The 15,324-nt window shown below is 50.1% G+C and overlaps 6 protein-coding genes across 6 annotated transcripts; all 6 read left to right on the top strand.

The window, feature by feature from the left end:
* Positions 1 to 331: 331 nt before the first annotated feature.
* EPUS_04267 (uncharacterized protein) lies at positions 332 to 2,058 on the top strand (the record flags this gene model as incomplete). The annotated part of the gene is made up of 2 exons (XM_007803363.1): positions 332 to 895; positions 943 to 2,058. 2 exons carry the CDS (start codon positions 332 to 334, stop codon positions 2,056 to 2,058), a joined length of 1,680 nt encoding a protein of 559 aa, XP_007801554.1.
* Positions 2,059 to 2,392: 334 nt separating this feature from the next.
* EPUS_04266 (uncharacterized protein) lies at positions 2,393 to 4,040 on the top strand (the record flags this gene model as incomplete). The annotated part of the gene is made up of 2 exons (XM_007803362.1): positions 2,393 to 2,419; positions 2,478 to 4,040. The coding sequence occupies 2 exons, from the start codon at positions 2,393 to 2,395 to the stop codon at positions 4,038 to 4,040; spliced, it is 1,590 nt and encodes a 529-aa protein (XP_007801553.1).
* A 547-nt stretch (positions 4,041 to 4,587) lies between these two features.
* EPUS_04265 (uncharacterized protein) lies at positions 4,588 to 5,077 on the top strand (the record flags this gene model as incomplete). The annotated part of the gene is made up of 2 exons (XM_007803361.1): positions 4,588 to 4,642; positions 4,698 to 5,077. The coding sequence occupies 2 exons, from the start codon at positions 4,588 to 4,590 to the stop codon at positions 5,075 to 5,077; spliced, it is 435 nt and encodes a 144-aa protein (XP_007801552.1).
* A 276-nt stretch (positions 5,078 to 5,353) lies between these two features.
* EPUS_04264 (uncharacterized protein) lies at positions 5,354 to 7,315 on the top strand (the record flags this gene model as incomplete). Its single annotated transcript, XM_007803360.1, has 5 exons — positions 5,354 to 5,462; positions 5,516 to 5,684; positions 5,741 to 5,785; positions 5,842 to 5,947; positions 6,005 to 7,315. The coding sequence occupies 5 exons, from the start codon at positions 5,354 to 5,356 to the stop codon at positions 7,313 to 7,315; spliced, it is 1,740 nt and encodes a 579-aa protein (XP_007801551.1).
* A 1,030-nt stretch (positions 7,316 to 8,345) lies between these two features.
* EPUS_04263 (uncharacterized protein) lies at positions 8,346 to 11,371 on the top strand (the record flags this gene model as incomplete). The annotated part of the gene is made up of 3 exons (XM_007803359.1): positions 8,346 to 8,351; positions 8,555 to 11,056; positions 11,114 to 11,371. The coding sequence occupies 3 exons, from the start codon at positions 8,346 to 8,348 to the stop codon at positions 11,369 to 11,371; spliced, it is 2,766 nt and encodes a 921-aa protein (XP_007801550.1).
* Positions 11,372 to 12,102: 731 nt separating this feature from the next.
* EPUS_04262 (uncharacterized protein) lies at positions 12,103 to 14,871 on the top strand (the record flags this gene model as incomplete). Its single annotated transcript, XM_007803358.1, has 1 exon — positions 12,103 to 14,871. The coding sequence occupies one exon, from the start codon at positions 12,103 to 12,105 to the stop codon at positions 14,869 to 14,871; it is 2,769 nt and encodes a 922-aa protein (XP_007801549.1).
* Positions 14,872 to 15,324: the final 453 nt, after the last annotated feature.

Genomic DNA, 15,324 nt, shown 5'->3' with positions numbered 1-15,324 from the left:
ACTGTCTCAAGCACAATCTCTCTCTCATTCATTTTGCCAAAGGCCTGGCTCTGAAAATTCTTCACGTCGATTATTCATTGGGCCCACAACCCTTGTGCCGAGTTATTCTGGCAAGCACATGCAAATCCAGTATCCAAGGAAGCTGCATCTCCAAATCAGTTGTTGGGGCTTATTGCATTCACTGAAATAGCCAATTCTGACGTGCAAGGCGTTTTGGTTGAATGAAGCTTGATACCTTGCCGCAAATGCACTTCCTACAAAGGTGCACTCGTCTTCCGCCCATGCCAGAGCGCATACTTCTACGATTGACGGGAAGACAAGCACGTCCAGCATGATCGGAACTTCTCTCCTCGAATACATCTTCATTCGAGCTTGCATTATTGGCCTGCAAAGCGTTGCGCCCCTAAGCATCATTTATTTCTCAGCATGGGTAACTTCTCAAGTGATGGACTCTCCAATACCTATCGAAGCTCCCTTACCCTTCAAAGTCTGGACCTCTGCAGAGGTGGTCTTCTATATCTTCGTCAATTTCATCTATCGAGAGAAACTACAATACGAAGCAGTGCACCCAGCAGCACCATCACGAAACGAGAGGAAGGAGTTGTTCCAACTCTGCAACAGCAATATCCCTGATCCGGAAGCATATTTCAAGAAGTGGTTCTTGGGTGCAACGACGGATGAAATCAAGAGAGACAACATCAAGGAATTCTTTCTATGGGCTTTTTTCAATAGGGATGGACCCCCAGGGGAGGATGATGATGAGCTTGAAGAATATGTGGTTGCTACCGAGGCTCTCCTGGGCAGGAAGATACCGGATGGCCGTGGTAGTGCTGTCTGCTTACGACTTACAATTGATGGTGTTAGTATGGCTCACCGTAGTATACTGTGGTATTTCGTAAGCTCGCACAACTCATCAGTCTGCTCGGTTCCTGATGATGGCAGTGTGTTGGATTCGTCGACTTCTTGACTTGCTTGCGCTTACATGCCTACGGCTTCGCATTTCGCCGAACTGCATCGCCCTACTTCTTCATGATCTTCCCCATACGACCGTTTACCCTTTTCATGGCCAAACGTTCTCCTGCTACACGACTTACATACTGGCATCGCCCGCATACGTCACGGACCCGAAGACCGGTCGTGTTCGTCCATGGTATCGGGATTGGTCTCTACCCTTATGTCAACTTTCTTCGTCAGCTAGATTCCCATCTTAATGCCGGGCGAAGCGCCGATGACCAGGTAGGGACTATCGCAATTGAGATCATGCCGATCAGCTTCCGCATAACACACTCAGCAATGACGAAAGACGAGATGTGCGACGAGATCCAAGCAATCCTCAAATACCATGAATTTGATAAGCCTGTCCTCGTCTCGCACTCTTATGGAACCGTTGTTACTACCCAACTGCTGAAATCGCCAAAACTGGCCAATCAGATTGGTCCTGTCGTGCTCATTGACCCCATCTCGATCTTGTTACATCTTCCAGACGTGGCTTACAATTTCACTCGCCGTAAGCCACAACGGGCAAACGAGCACCAGCTTTACTACTTCGCAAGCATGGACATGGGCGTTTCTCATAGCCTATCACGATGCTTCTTCTGGTCAGAAAACGTTCTGTGGAAACAGGATATTGGTGAGCGTGCTATCACCGTGAGTCTTGCAGAGCGGGATCTCATTGTGAACACCAAAGCCGTTGGAAACTATCTTGCGACTTGTAATGAAGAGAAAGTAGCACGCAAGGAGGAATCTGGATGCGATACTACTAACGGCAATATTCCCATGGAAGTGATATCAGAAAATGAGTTAGGGTCCACCGCCTTGCATCTGAGATCGAATGCATACACCAGATGTGGTATCTCTGGGCTATCCTCTCCGAAGACTGTCGACAGGAACTCTTGTAACGTGCACCTCGATGTAGGATGGCAGGACCAGAAATGGAGAGGAAAAGGTGGGGATCTTATCTGGTTTCGAACGCTGGATCATGCTCAGGTGTTTGATAAAGTGGAGACTAGGAAACCATTAGTGGAAGCTATCCACCGATACAGTGTGCAGTCCTGCTGAGCGATGTATGATAGCCTCGCTGCCTTGACATACTACTATTCAATACTATTAGATATTACTATTTGAGCAGAGTGCGTCAATAGTCTTGGCGCTGACCCAATGGCCGCCAGATGCCTCTTGACGTATTCCGCCAACCTGGAGAATTTTAGTAGTATGCCACACAATTCAGCTCTTTTGTAACCCAATCCAGTGTGTTCTTCTATGATTGCCATGAATCTAGAAGCGGATCTCTGCTGTTTACTTGTCGTTCGATTGCAAGCATGTTATCAAGAAATTACTCTACAGCAGCTAGACTACGCTAGACGATCTAGAAAGTTGTGCTCAAGTATCGAATATGGATGACACAAAAGCGATAATAGAAGTAAGTCGTGGCGCAAACTCTCAAATTCTGGGTGCATGTAGTCACTAAGTGGTTGCAGAAGTTACGTAGTGACTTTTGTCCTCCAATTGACGAACCTGCCTTTTATGCGATCTGTTTGGATTACGATTTGGGGAACCAGGAAGCCCTCGGTACTTGCCTCGAAAATCTTGAGATCATAAAAGCGGCTGCATTAGAAGCGGATACCAGGGCCTTCGATGCGTCGGGAACAGGAGGCTTCGTAGCTAGAGATTTAGAAACATCTGTTGAATCGGCGTCCAGTTGCAATGGCACTCTCTCAGGATCCCAGGAAGTCGAGAGTATCACAACAGGACTGAGCGATCTTGCATGGGACGACGATTCTGCTGAAGGTCGAGATTTGGATGATGCGGGCGACGAAGCCAAGGTCGCATGGCTGAGGGCTATGTTTCCCAACATTACTGAGCAGAACGTATGCTATCGACTACAGAAGTGTCACGGGAATCTTACAAGGACGATTGATGAATTGCTGAATCTATCGTTCATCGACCAAAGCGAGCCGGAAGGACAGTCAACAATCCCCAAAGGGATTGATGGCTTCACACAAGTCGAAGATCATGGTCGTGGTCGAAAGGGAAAGGCAAAACGGCGGTTGCGCACAAGTGACTCTACTAGATCAAACTCTACTACATCGATGTATGCCGGAGCACAACACGAGCCCTACAACGTGTGGGCATCAATGGCTGACGACGTTGAGTTTATCCGTGCGCGGAGCGTGCTTCGCACTCAATATGTCAGGTCAATATACCACGCTCAAAACAAGTCGCTAGCTCGCACAATCAGCTTACTGGCCTCTCAAGAGGGCGCAAACTTTAGCTCTGCAGAGACTTCGAGCTCTGTCGGAAAAGCTCAATTTGCAGAATTACGCACCGAATTTCCTTCAATACCAGAGTCGCAGCTCTATGGCCTCCTCGTCATGTCGGGCAACAAGACTTCCGCAGCTCAGGAGCTTGCTGGTGCAATGATCACAGCGCCAATGGAGATATCTGCTAGCCAATCCCCAATTATCGCCAAATATGCGCCTGTCGACTTGACTTCTGATATTGAGTCAAGTAAAACCCCGTCGTCAACGCCATGGAATCAGGTGAGCTACTTGAAAGCCGAGAGCCTTGCAGCGGCCAAAGCAGCTGCTGGAAACACTGCCTTCTTGCAGGCAAGCAACGCTTACCGGCGAGGAAAGTCAGACCACTTAATCGGGGGTGCCGCAGCATACTATGCTGATGTTGCGCATGAGAACGTCAGGGCGGCAAAAGAACTGAGTGCATACGCCGCAGACAGTCTTGTTATGTCCCAGTCAACCTCGTGTATGCTGGATCTGCATGGAGTCAGTGTAGCCGATGCAGTCCGGATCGCGAAAAAGCAGGTAGCCATTTGGTGGGATAATTTGGGTGATACCAAGTACGCCAGTGGGGGGGGAGGTCCGGTAAGAGAAGGTTATCGAGTAGTCACAGGCATAGGTCGGCATAGCAGAGATGGGACCCCAAGAATCGGTCCAGCAGTCAGTCGTATGCTTGTCAAAGAAGGTTGGAAAGTTACTGTGGGTCAAGGGGAGATTTTGATTACTGGCAAAGCGAGGCGTTCATAGAAATGTCTGCGTCTTGTTTTGGAATTTCGTTGTCTAAGATATCATAATGCTGGGCGCCATGTGTCTGAATAGCTCCTGTGGTCATATGTCGAGCACGATGCGGTTGCATTGGCTTTGAAATTTATATAAAGGAAGCCAATTGACAGTTGTTGGATGTGCTGTATCCGGTGTAGGGTCACGCTTGTTCTAGGAGTACTACGTAGGTAGAAATCCGTGATTGGTCGTTGAAAGATGACTGATCTAGATGACATATATGATTTGAAATGCTTCACACTACTAACTCCGTACTTCGCCATCTGTGCCGCCCTGTGCATTGAGGTGTATAAGTACGACTCGTCCTCGGCAAGTCTCCTATCCCAGAACTACATTAATGCGTCTCCCATCAGTTTCGACTATCGTTCGTACCTTTTACACCTTTACAAACGCAACTCGGCTTCAGGTACCACAGCGAGCGTTGTCGCCTTTCGTACGAGGAACAGCTATCAGATCTATGCCCACTATTCCATTCCTAGGCTCTCTTTTCAGTTCATCCTCGTCATCCGCCAACATGACTTATCCAGATCAAAGAACTAATCAGGAGTGGCAGGCTGTGCTCAACAAGGGTGCGAATTGTTCTATCATCCCATCTGATGTCCTCATGCTGACTCCTGAGCGCAGAACAATTCAGAATCCTCCGACAAAAAGGCACCGAAGCTCCAGGTACAGGTGAATACGATAAACATATGCCCGATTCGGGTGTCTACACATGCGCTGGTTGCAATGCGCCACTCTACAAAGCCAATCACAAATTCAAGTCTGGCTGTGGCTGGCCAGCATATTATGACTCCATCCCTGGCGCAGTCACGAGACATACAGACAGCACTTTCGGCATGCAGAGGACAGAGATTGTCTGTAGCAACTGTGGGGGCCACCTCGGTCATGTCTTCAAAGGAGAGGGCTATAATACACCAACAGATGAGAGGCACTGCGTCAACAGCATCAGCTTGAAATTTTCTAAGGATGACCCAGTAGATGATGGGAGCAAGGCTAAAGTTTAGAAATAGTAGTAAACCGATGAATATTGGAAATTGATCCCGTCATAAGGTCTTTCTAACTAGAGCAAAGTGTAAATGGTTGCAGAGGCTCAGAATGTTGTCATACTCGCTCTACACGTCTGAAAGCCCGTTGCCAAGGTTCTATGGGATTATTCAATGCGCACCTGCTGGTCTGCGATACTAGTACTGCTTGGAAACTGTCAAGTTAATCAACTCATGTCCAGAACCTGATCTGAGACGACACATTGTTTACAAGCCCGGCATATTTGCGGTGGCACCATGTCTCGCCGCGCTGGGTCAGAACGCGCCGCAGAGAACCAGCAGACGATTAAAAATCTCTTGAAGCTTGAAGGCAACAAGGTCTGTGCAGACTGCAAAAAGAACAAACGTACGACGTTATCCGGATTGCCTATAAACCCCGAGATCACTGATATTCTTTAGACCCAAGATGGGCGAGCTGGAACATTGGAGTCTTTATCTGCATTCGGTGCTCAGGCATCCATCGAGGAATGGGTACTCATATCAGTCGGGTGAAATCAGTAGAGCTGGATGCTTGGACAGATGAGCAACTCCAAAGCGTGTTGAGATGGGGAAATTCAAGAGCAAACAAGTCAGTGTGCACAACTTCTTGGACGGTCTGGACGGCATGGATCTAACAGGAAGCAGATACTGGGAGGCCAAACTCGCTGCAGGGCATATGCCATCAGAGGCGTACGTAGCTGTGGTCGGCCTTCATGTATACGGACTCGCTGACGTGCAAGGTATAGAAAGATCGAAAACTTCATTCGTACCAAGTACGAATCAAAAAGATGGGTTATGGAGGGGCCAATGCCAGATCCGTCTGTATTGGATGAGGACGGGGACGACGATGTGGTGAGTCGGAAAACACTATTTGCAGCCATGTAAATAATGCTGAGTATGCCAACACAGCCGCTGAGCCTTGTGCAGGAGAAAGCAAAGATAGAGCGATCCGCTTCCGAGAAGCAACGAGCTGTCTCAAATCAGACGCAATCTCAGCGACGACCTGCACCAGCTATCGATCTATTTGACGAGGACAACCTGGCTCCGCCGGTGCGACCGAGCACGACAGATAATGCTAGTATCAGACCACAGCCCAAAAGCGCCATTCCCACAACCTCCAGACAAACCAAACCGGGGGATTCGCTTCTTGGACTCGACTTCTTTGGCAATGTACCATCTTCGGGACCTGCTCGCCCTTCAAGCGCCAACTCAAATCCTGTTGGCTCAACCGGTCAATCTCGGCCTGATCTCAAGCAATCCATTCTCTCTCTGTATTCTTCTGCCCCCAAAGCAGAAGCCCAACCTCAACCGCACAATCGGCAACCTTCTTTTGGTGGTACAGCACCACCAATAAAACAACCACAGGACGCATTTGGAGGGCTTGCAGATGCCTTTGGTGGTCTGAGTTTTGCCAACCCTGAGGTCACAGCATCATCTCGACCGCGGCAGCAGGCTAAGTCTTCTTTCTCTGCCACAGGTGCATTTGCAGCATCCGCACCCGTCAAGTCTGCTCCCTCGGCGCCGCAACTATCATCTCCGCCGCCTTTGGTTGGTGGAGGGTTTTTTGATAGCCTACCCTCAAGGAAACCTGAACAGCCAAAATCACAAGCTCCTGCCCCACGAAAACCTTCCCATGGCCCCGACTTCGCACTTACTCAACCGCTTCCCTCGACTTCAAGACCTCAGGAGCCGACCTCGCAGGATCACTTTGCTGAAGATGATTTTGCTGGATTTGCCTCCGCAGATCCTCCTCCTGTACCGCAACCCGCAAAGATTCCCTCCTCGTCTCCTTCGTCAACCTTCAACTCTGCGTTCAACCTCTCCGCACCACCAGCCCCGCCGCCCAAACCCAACGCTGCGTCCAAGCCTCCTCCACTCGTGTCGCAGAATAGTTCCGCTATATTTGATCCTTGGTCTTCTGCCCATGACAATACTGCTTGGGGTACTTCCGAACCGACGCCAGCACCATCAAAGCCGAAAGCGCCAACTGTTGATATAGGGAAACCTCCCACCCATATCACGCCCAACGACATATCGAGTGGATGGGGAGAGCCTATAACGTCCTCTCAAAAGCCTGGACAGAATCCGTCAATTACTGCGGATGAAGATTATGGGGGATGGACATCTGCTTCAAATAATCAGACACCAACGGCTTCCGCGGCAAAACCGAGCGGAGGATTTGCTGGCGCATCTGACCCCTTTGATAATCCTTGGGGATGAGACTATATTGGACCTGTCCCAGCCATGAGAAAAGGCGTAGCAAGAGATTTCCGGAGGGGACCGAGCGATGGCCGAGCAGGATCAGGTATGGCTGTGTCAATGAGAGTTGGACGCATGCTGCATCAGGTCAATGACTGGCGTGACGATTGTCGAGCGTGAAATGACGATGACGAAAATGCTGTCTCTATGCCCATTCCTCATAGTTCGATCACAGCGGATCTCCAAGAGCTTTATCAGTCACACATTATGAGTCTAAAATTGGAACGGACACTGCATCCAACCTTTTTAGCGTAGTATGCATTACGCCCTTACGTTTCCCTGTACTCGCTGTCGGCCATTTAATCTGCGGATAACATCAATTAGGCTGCTGGCGCGTATGCACTGCTGTGTAGAAGGATGAAATAGGGGGCGATTTTTGAAATAAGGGGCGGCCTCGCTTCGGGAGAAAGTCATGCTCTCTCGCCTGGCGGTGTAACCGAGCGAAACATTGAAGTTGAGCGTGGTAAATGGAAGATCGCCGTACAGAGGACTCCTGAACTCTGTCATCCAAGGATGCCAGTGCTCTGTTCTTTCAGAGATCCTTTTGCCACTGTCTGGTACGAATGAGGTACTCCTACCTATGTCTGACTTGTACTTCAAGGGCACGTGGTACGGGGAGGAGAGCAAGGCAATTTGGAGTGACAGCGGGCTCCCGGGCCTCGATAATAAGTAGCCCACTGCAGGCTTACGTGCAGCTAGTACTGTAGTTTAGCTCTTTAGCAGTAGCCCTCATGCTGCTGCCCGCAGCTCCCAGACAACTTGAATTTTGGAGCCTGCTATCGTCATCGGGCAGCAGATGAACGGACCAGACACATACACAAGTTCTGTGTCCTTTGTTCAGTCTCAGCACGGATGACTGATGCGACTGTCTCCTCCCATACTGGCGGATTTTACTGGAGCGCAAGGAGGTGATCACTAGTGGTTCGTTCGATCGTCACCCCAGGCGTGACAGGGAGGAGGCAACTGCCGGCCTCGCCTACAGTCTGATACAATGCAGGTACGTTCAATGAATAGATCCTGCGATCATATCGAAGCATGAGAGCCATGTTTGAGTGGAGTCTCACACTCCAGATAGCACCATCATGATCTGTGATCTGTGATCTGATTAGGGGTGCCAGGAGCTCTACCCTTACTCCTTGCAACAGCACAAAGAGCTTGGTCACCCGTCTTGCTGTAACATGCTAACGAGCGATTCCACAGACTACTACCCGGCCGAGAGATGCTGGGGGACCATACGTGGCGAGGAGAGGCCATGCTCCTCAACTTTCCATTAGTGACGACAATCACCATGTTACCGAAGTGCTCGGGCATATGTACGAAGACGACAACAACTACGCGACTAGAAGAGAATCAGCCTCACAGAACCATCATATATCCTCTCATCTAAGCTCTACGCTCGACCACCGCTCCCCTCCTACTGTTGATTGGCATCCGCAAAACTCACCCCCTGTGACAGGGCGGAAGATGTCCAATGATCATTCGGCGCCCACGGTGAACGGGCAGATGAGACCGGCAGCGACCCACAGGAACAATTCCTGGGAGAGACAAAATGGGGCTTCCTCGCCCCCAGAATTTCGCGGTAGGGCCCCATCAGATACAGCAACTACACAATTCCCACTTAGCGACATTGACTACGAGTCAAGCCCTGCTGCTGTTGCGCAAGAGCTGAGCAACCTTCAGGCACTGAGGAGGATGTCAATGGATGTGACAGCGACCGGGGATCCGGATCTACCTTCCATAAATGCTGCCGGCATGCCAGCTGCACCCTCTGCTTCTGACAGTGAAGACGACTCTTCGAGGCTTTTCTGGGTTCCTGCAAGACTGCATCCGGAGCTGGCGCCTATGGAGTTCAAGTCCTTCCTCGAGGGCAAGGCAGATCAAATCAAGCGAAGGTCCGGAGAGCTCTCATCCTCGGCTTCTGGAGAGTGGTCGCGGTCAAGCTCCTTGAGTAGTCAAGGGGGATCGTCAGGAGGGCTACAAAGAAAAAAGTCTATGCTTTCTAGACAGATCGACAATTCTAATGGGCGAGGGGCGGAGGGATATCAGGATGGGGCCGAAAGGCTTGAGCGCAAACGTTCCAGGTCGGCGAGGAGCCAGCCGCAAGATCCAAACCTAGAAGAGCTGGAATCGCTTGTGACTGATGCAGTGAAGCTAAAGCGACTCAGTCTCGAGAACGCAGACAGCCCTGGCGAGGACGTCATCCTACCCTCTGTGCCAGGCCAGAGCTTGCGTCGGTCTACCAGAACCCAGTATCGTCGTGGCAGTACGAAAGGGCAGCCCACACGTTTGTCGTATGCTAGACGGGTGGGGAGATCCGGTGCACCCGACGCTGTGGACGCTGTGGAGGATGTCCCTGCAGTCCCGACCATTCCTGATGTGCCGGCTCTACCACCGTCCCAACTCGAACAGAATACAGGTATTTCGCGCTCGAACACGGAACAAATGTCAGCACCTGCAAGAACGACCAACTTTTCACGTCCTGGTGGTCGGAGCCCGTCCTCTAGCTCACACACTAAATCAGACTCTGTTCGGTCTTTCGATTCGACACTATACACAGGAGAACCAGCAGATAGATCCAGTGCACCATCTCAGCCGCAGACGCGACAATGGCAATCTAGATTGAGCACTCATGGGCGATCAAGCTTGCAGATCCCACCTGAAAATCAGACAATCCCTCAGATTGTTCTGGAGGCCCCGAAAACCCCGGCGGAGGAAGAGCCACTGTCTCAAACACTATCACCTGCTCCTTCTACTTCTACTTCAACCTCAATTCACAATCGCCTTCCTGAGCGCACGTCCTCTCGAGAGGAAGCAAGACCTATCTCACCTCCTCCACAGCGCGGCACTATGAAACAGGCATCACTACTGAACAACAATAGAGGAATGCCTCCAGGCTCCAGAAGTAACCAGAGTCTAGAGCAGATGTCTTCGCACCCGTCTCCACTACCAGGCAACGACACAAACACGAGCAATCTATCCTTCATACCTACGTTTTCAGATGAGAGGAGAGGGGACGATCGGAAACCCAGAGACATCAAGAAAGACGATTCCAAAAAGTCAAGCTGGGGCTGGCTGCTTGGTAAGGAAGAGAGCGAGAACAAAGACAGAAGACTAGAGACCCTACATAGCAAGCCCAAAGCCAAAATCAGCAAGCCACCTGAGAAACACGATACTACCCGTCTGGACGTTTTGCAAAACTCTATAGAAGGAGGAAAAGGCCGGGAGAGTATTGTGCTTGACAGAAACAACCTAAAGTTAGAAGAGGAGCGCAAGAAAGAAAGTGCACGGAAGACGTCCGGAGGAGATGGCAAGAAGGAGAAAGATGGCCTGTTCTCCTCCATTTTCGGTGGCGGCAAGAAACACAAAGGCGACCGAGATTCTGCACATAAGAAGTTTTCCCGTGGTCTTTCTCCCGATCCACCCCACAAAGCTTTGAAGCCTGACGTTGATTACAATTGGACGCGGTTCTCGATATTAGAAGAAAGGGCAATCTACCGCATGGCGCACATTAAGCTTGCCAATCCACGCAGGGCACTCTATTCGCAAGTGCTGTTGAGCAATTTCATGTACAGCTACTTGGCCAAAGTTCAGCAGATGCACCCACAGATGAATCTGCCAACAAGTGCAAAACAGCAGAAGAAACAGCAACAGCAGGGTAAAGATCAGCCAGATGAGTTTACACAATATCAGCGGTACCAACAGGTATGCTTACACTAAGCACATAATGTTTTGCATGTTGGCTAATGACAGACATCGCAGCAGCAGCAGCCTACTGACCAGCACAAATCACCTTATGGAGGATCAGCGTACGGGCCAGGTGAAGACCATGATGGAGACACTTCAATGTATGATTATGATGGCGACGGGCGTCGGCCAAGCTCGAGAGGTAGTAAGCACGGTCTTGAAAACGGAGGACTACATGGTAGTGGTTATGGTGGGGGTTATCATTCCTCCAGTCAGCATTCGGATTTTGGATCTTCCCTTCAAGGGGATGATGACGATGACGATATGTGGTGATTTATCGAGAAGGGGTTGACTCGGCTTGCCAGGGCGTAGCCTCCAGCTCCTTTCTTTGTCTTTGCAGCATAGCGGCTGGTTCTCTTTGAGGTCTGGTGGTTCGAATTGGGGATTTTGAGGGCGATAGATTATGCAGATAAGATGAGTACATATGGGAAGGGATACCGCCAGACCGCCATTACTAAGTTGCTAGAAAAAGAAGCTGAGGTGGCGATGTGCTAGGCCTAGAATATACAGATGTACGGCGTACGGGGTATTCATTTAACTTTTGCAAGGTGTGCTCGCCTTCTGCAACATTTGAATCACATTTTGAATCACATGCTGCAGAAGTTCAAGTTGCTACAGCAATGCCATCATTCCTGCTGCCAAGACCTCCCCAAACTGCGTTGTGACTCAAATTGCTATACTCCGTACTCCGTACATAAGTATCGTTCATTCATCCTGCTACACATAACTTGCCGCCTCTCAACAACGACGGCATCCAGGAACCACATGCTACACAGCCCATGAAGAAGATGTCACTAGATCTCTGACGTCCTGGTTGACGCTTTTGATCCGCATTCGACTGCCCGAGTGAACGTTTGCCAACGATGTATCAATCCGTGATCCAACTGTTTCAGTTACACTATTCGCATACCAATACTTTCTCTTTACGGACGCATGCGCTCATAAGACATCAATGGCCGATATTAAAGGACTGAATAGGAGCCAGTTCATAGTAAACAGACTATATGGCGTCAATATTCACATATGACCCAAACCCCCCGCGTGTGTCCTCTCCTTGGTCGACACCTCGAGGAGCGACGCCACAACCTTCGGTGGACGAAGCGGACGTTGGACAGCAGCATGAGGCGATATCGACAGCCAGGCCCTCCTCCCCGGTATATCTAAGCGAAACAGGTATAACGAGACTGGAAGCAGAGCCACAGGAGGGCTCTACCGAATACAAGTTACATCTCCTTCTCCGCCCTCGAAGGATTTTCTCTTCAACGTCGACCTCAACTCAGGTCTCTGGATCTCAGCACTCAGCAGCGTACCTGTCAAAAGCTGGCGTGCGAAGCAACAGTCTCTCACCAACGTACCCTGTACAACCACCATCCATGCAGTCCCGTCAGACAAGGTTACAGCAATTGACAACTCAACTACTATGGCGGCTACAGCAGTCATCGCCCTTTCACTCGTCCTCGATGGCAGATCCGATCATCCCAGGTTTGCCCGAAACTACCACCAAGCTTGGGATCTCGAGCACACCCGCGACATTACTTCCTGGTCTTGAAGAAAGCCAAGGCGCACTGTACGAAATTGGGGTATCTGATGACGGTACTTTTGTGGGTCTTGCACAAGATGAGCTAGACGAGAGCCTTGCCAACCTGAAAACGATGGCTGCTAGTCTTGGCTGTGTTGTGCAAGTGCTTCGCAAGGTCATTGTCGGTCATTGTGAATGGAGCGATACAAGACAAGCAGTCGATAGCAGTACTGCCCAAAACCATGTGGATAACCTTTGGGTGGCTGAGGCTCTGGTGCGGCCCGACTTAGAAACATACACCCAGACCCTGGGCCCAGCGTTTACCTCGAACCCGGCACAATTTAGAACAGTTGAGACTGTCCATGGCCTTGAAACAATTGAGCCAGACATTTCTCGGTCCGACGTCGTGCAGCTCAGAGTATCATTGATTGGCGCTACCAGTTCAGGTAAATCTTCTCTGTTAGGCACATTGGCGACCTCCACGTTAGACAACGGTCGCGGCAAAAGTCGTCTCAACTTGTTGAAACATCCCCACGAAATTGCTTCAGGTGTAACAAGCTCTGTTGCTCAGGAGCTCATCGGCTACCACAAAAGAGGGACCCGCGACTTGCCAGCGCGGACTAAAGGTCCCCCAGTAGTGATCAATTATGCTTCCGAGAATGTGTCCTCCTGGAACGATATCCATGCCTCTGCAGAACGTTTGGTCTTCTTGTCAGATTCGCCGGGCCTGCCACGATATTCGAAGTCGACTATTCGGACTTTGGTATCATGGAAACCGCATTGGACCATCGCTTGTATCGCTGCGGATTCTGGAGCTAGTGATGTTGATGGGAAGGCACATGTGCTTACGGGGCCTACAGCAGCTGGGTGGACAAACATAGTTGAATCTGCAACGAATTTAGACTCCCTGTTCATGCATATTGAGCTATGCTTAAAGCTTGGACTTCCCCTGATAGTGGCAATGACTAAGATGGATATCGCGACCAAAGTGAATTTGCGCCAGACATTGGGCAAGCTATTGTCTGCTCTCAAAGCTGCTGGCAAGAAACCTATCATGATGTCCACGTTGGAAGGGCAAAGTCAGTGTTCTAGCAATCAACCAATGGACTTGCAATGTGTTAGTATAGCGGACGAAGTCGAAGTCCAAAGAGTGACAACTTTGATCGATGAAATGGGCATTGAAGTGGTACCAATTGTTTTGACCAGTGCAGTAACTGCTCAGGGTATTGGGAAGCTACATGGCCTCCTAAGATCATTGCCAATACTTGAGGAAAGTGCACAAGGAATTGCAGCTGCACCTTCGACCAGCCTTGTACAAAATCATAACAACGATGTGTCCTCGAAGATATTCCAGGTGGATGAGGTCTTTGCGATGCCTCCATCGAAAGTCTACAACGCATCGAGAGCCGTCCACGAGGCTGGCCAAGGTACCGTCCTCTGCGGCTTTGTGCTATCGAACTCAATCCACATAGGAGACAGCTTGAAACTTGGCCCATTCCTGGTTGAGACAATTCACGAGTCCACACAACAGGACACCTCTTTGCACCGCTCCATCTCGTTTCCGAGCTCGACTATCAATGGAAGGCCACCATCGCATCTTTACTCAAAATCAATACCTGCACCTGGACCCTCCTCGATGAACAAAGCAAAGGAACCTACGGTTGCTGCATTGTGGCACGATGTTCGCGTTGTCTCACTGCGGAATCTTCGCCTTCCTACGCGGTCCCTATTAGCTGGCCAAATCGGGACTATTGGCGTTGAGCCTATCAGCAGTGTCGCTCCATCAAGCTGTGATCTCCGCCGCGCTCGGAAAGGAATGATCTTAGCGTCTTTTGAAGGTGGTGAACCCAGCGCTTACCGCTCGTTCTCAGCTTCATTCCCAGCTTCAGACTTCTGGGCTGCAAATTCTCCACCTCTGATCTTGGGTGGTCATGCAACGATCTACGCCAACTCGACAAGGAGTCCTGTGAAAGTGACATCTGTGGCCCTGGCTGAACATGATGACGATACGGAACCGTCCAGCAGGGATGACAGCGGCGTCTTCGCCTTCGATGGGGACGATCAGAATGCCCAGGAAGGCAAGGAAATTAAGATCAAGTTCAGCTTTCTGAGCAGCTTGGAATGGATGAGGCTGGGTGATAGGGTTCTTGTTGTGCCGAATGCAGCATCTGTTGGCCCAATCACGGGTGGATTCGTGCCTGCTACTGGTGGTTTGAGCGGCTTTGTTGGAAGGGTGTGCGGTTTAAATGGTTGACCATTTTATATGACAGACAAGTTTACTACCTGAATTTGGCCGATTCTGCTCACACTGTCATCGGACGTAGTGCCACAAATGCTTCATCCTGCGCTTGACAGCGACTGCAATTATGCACCTCGTCCCCGCTAAGCACTGCTTGATGCTGAAGACAGGACTCGTCTCAATCTGCTACATAAGCGTCCACCTGGTTGGTATACAAGGACGTGCTCGTTGCAAACAAACAATCCTGTGCATTGTCATTATTTTCTAACAATTCAACACATTATTCTCTTTATCTCTCAACCGTGCTCCTACATCTCTCCATTGTCACAACTGCTTGCCTTTTGTCTAAACTACCCTTTGTCCAGCCGCATTATACACCTTTCAACATAAAAGATATCGAGTCTAACCCTTGAACCCAATTCTGGCCTGCAGAACCTTATTTCTCGACCAGCAGGATAAGCAAGTCCC

The sequence above is a fragment of the Endocarpon pusillum genome, assembly GCF_000464535.1.
Source record: "Endocarpon pusillum Z07020 unplaced genomic scaffold scaffold218, whole genome shotgun sequence".
Taxonomy (NCBI): Eukaryota; Fungi; Ascomycota; class Eurotiomycetes; order Verrucariales; family Verrucariaceae; genus Endocarpon; species Endocarpon pusillum.
The sequence above is the reverse complement of the archived record's forward strand: the minus strand, read 5'-3'. Positions and strand labels throughout refer to the sequence as shown.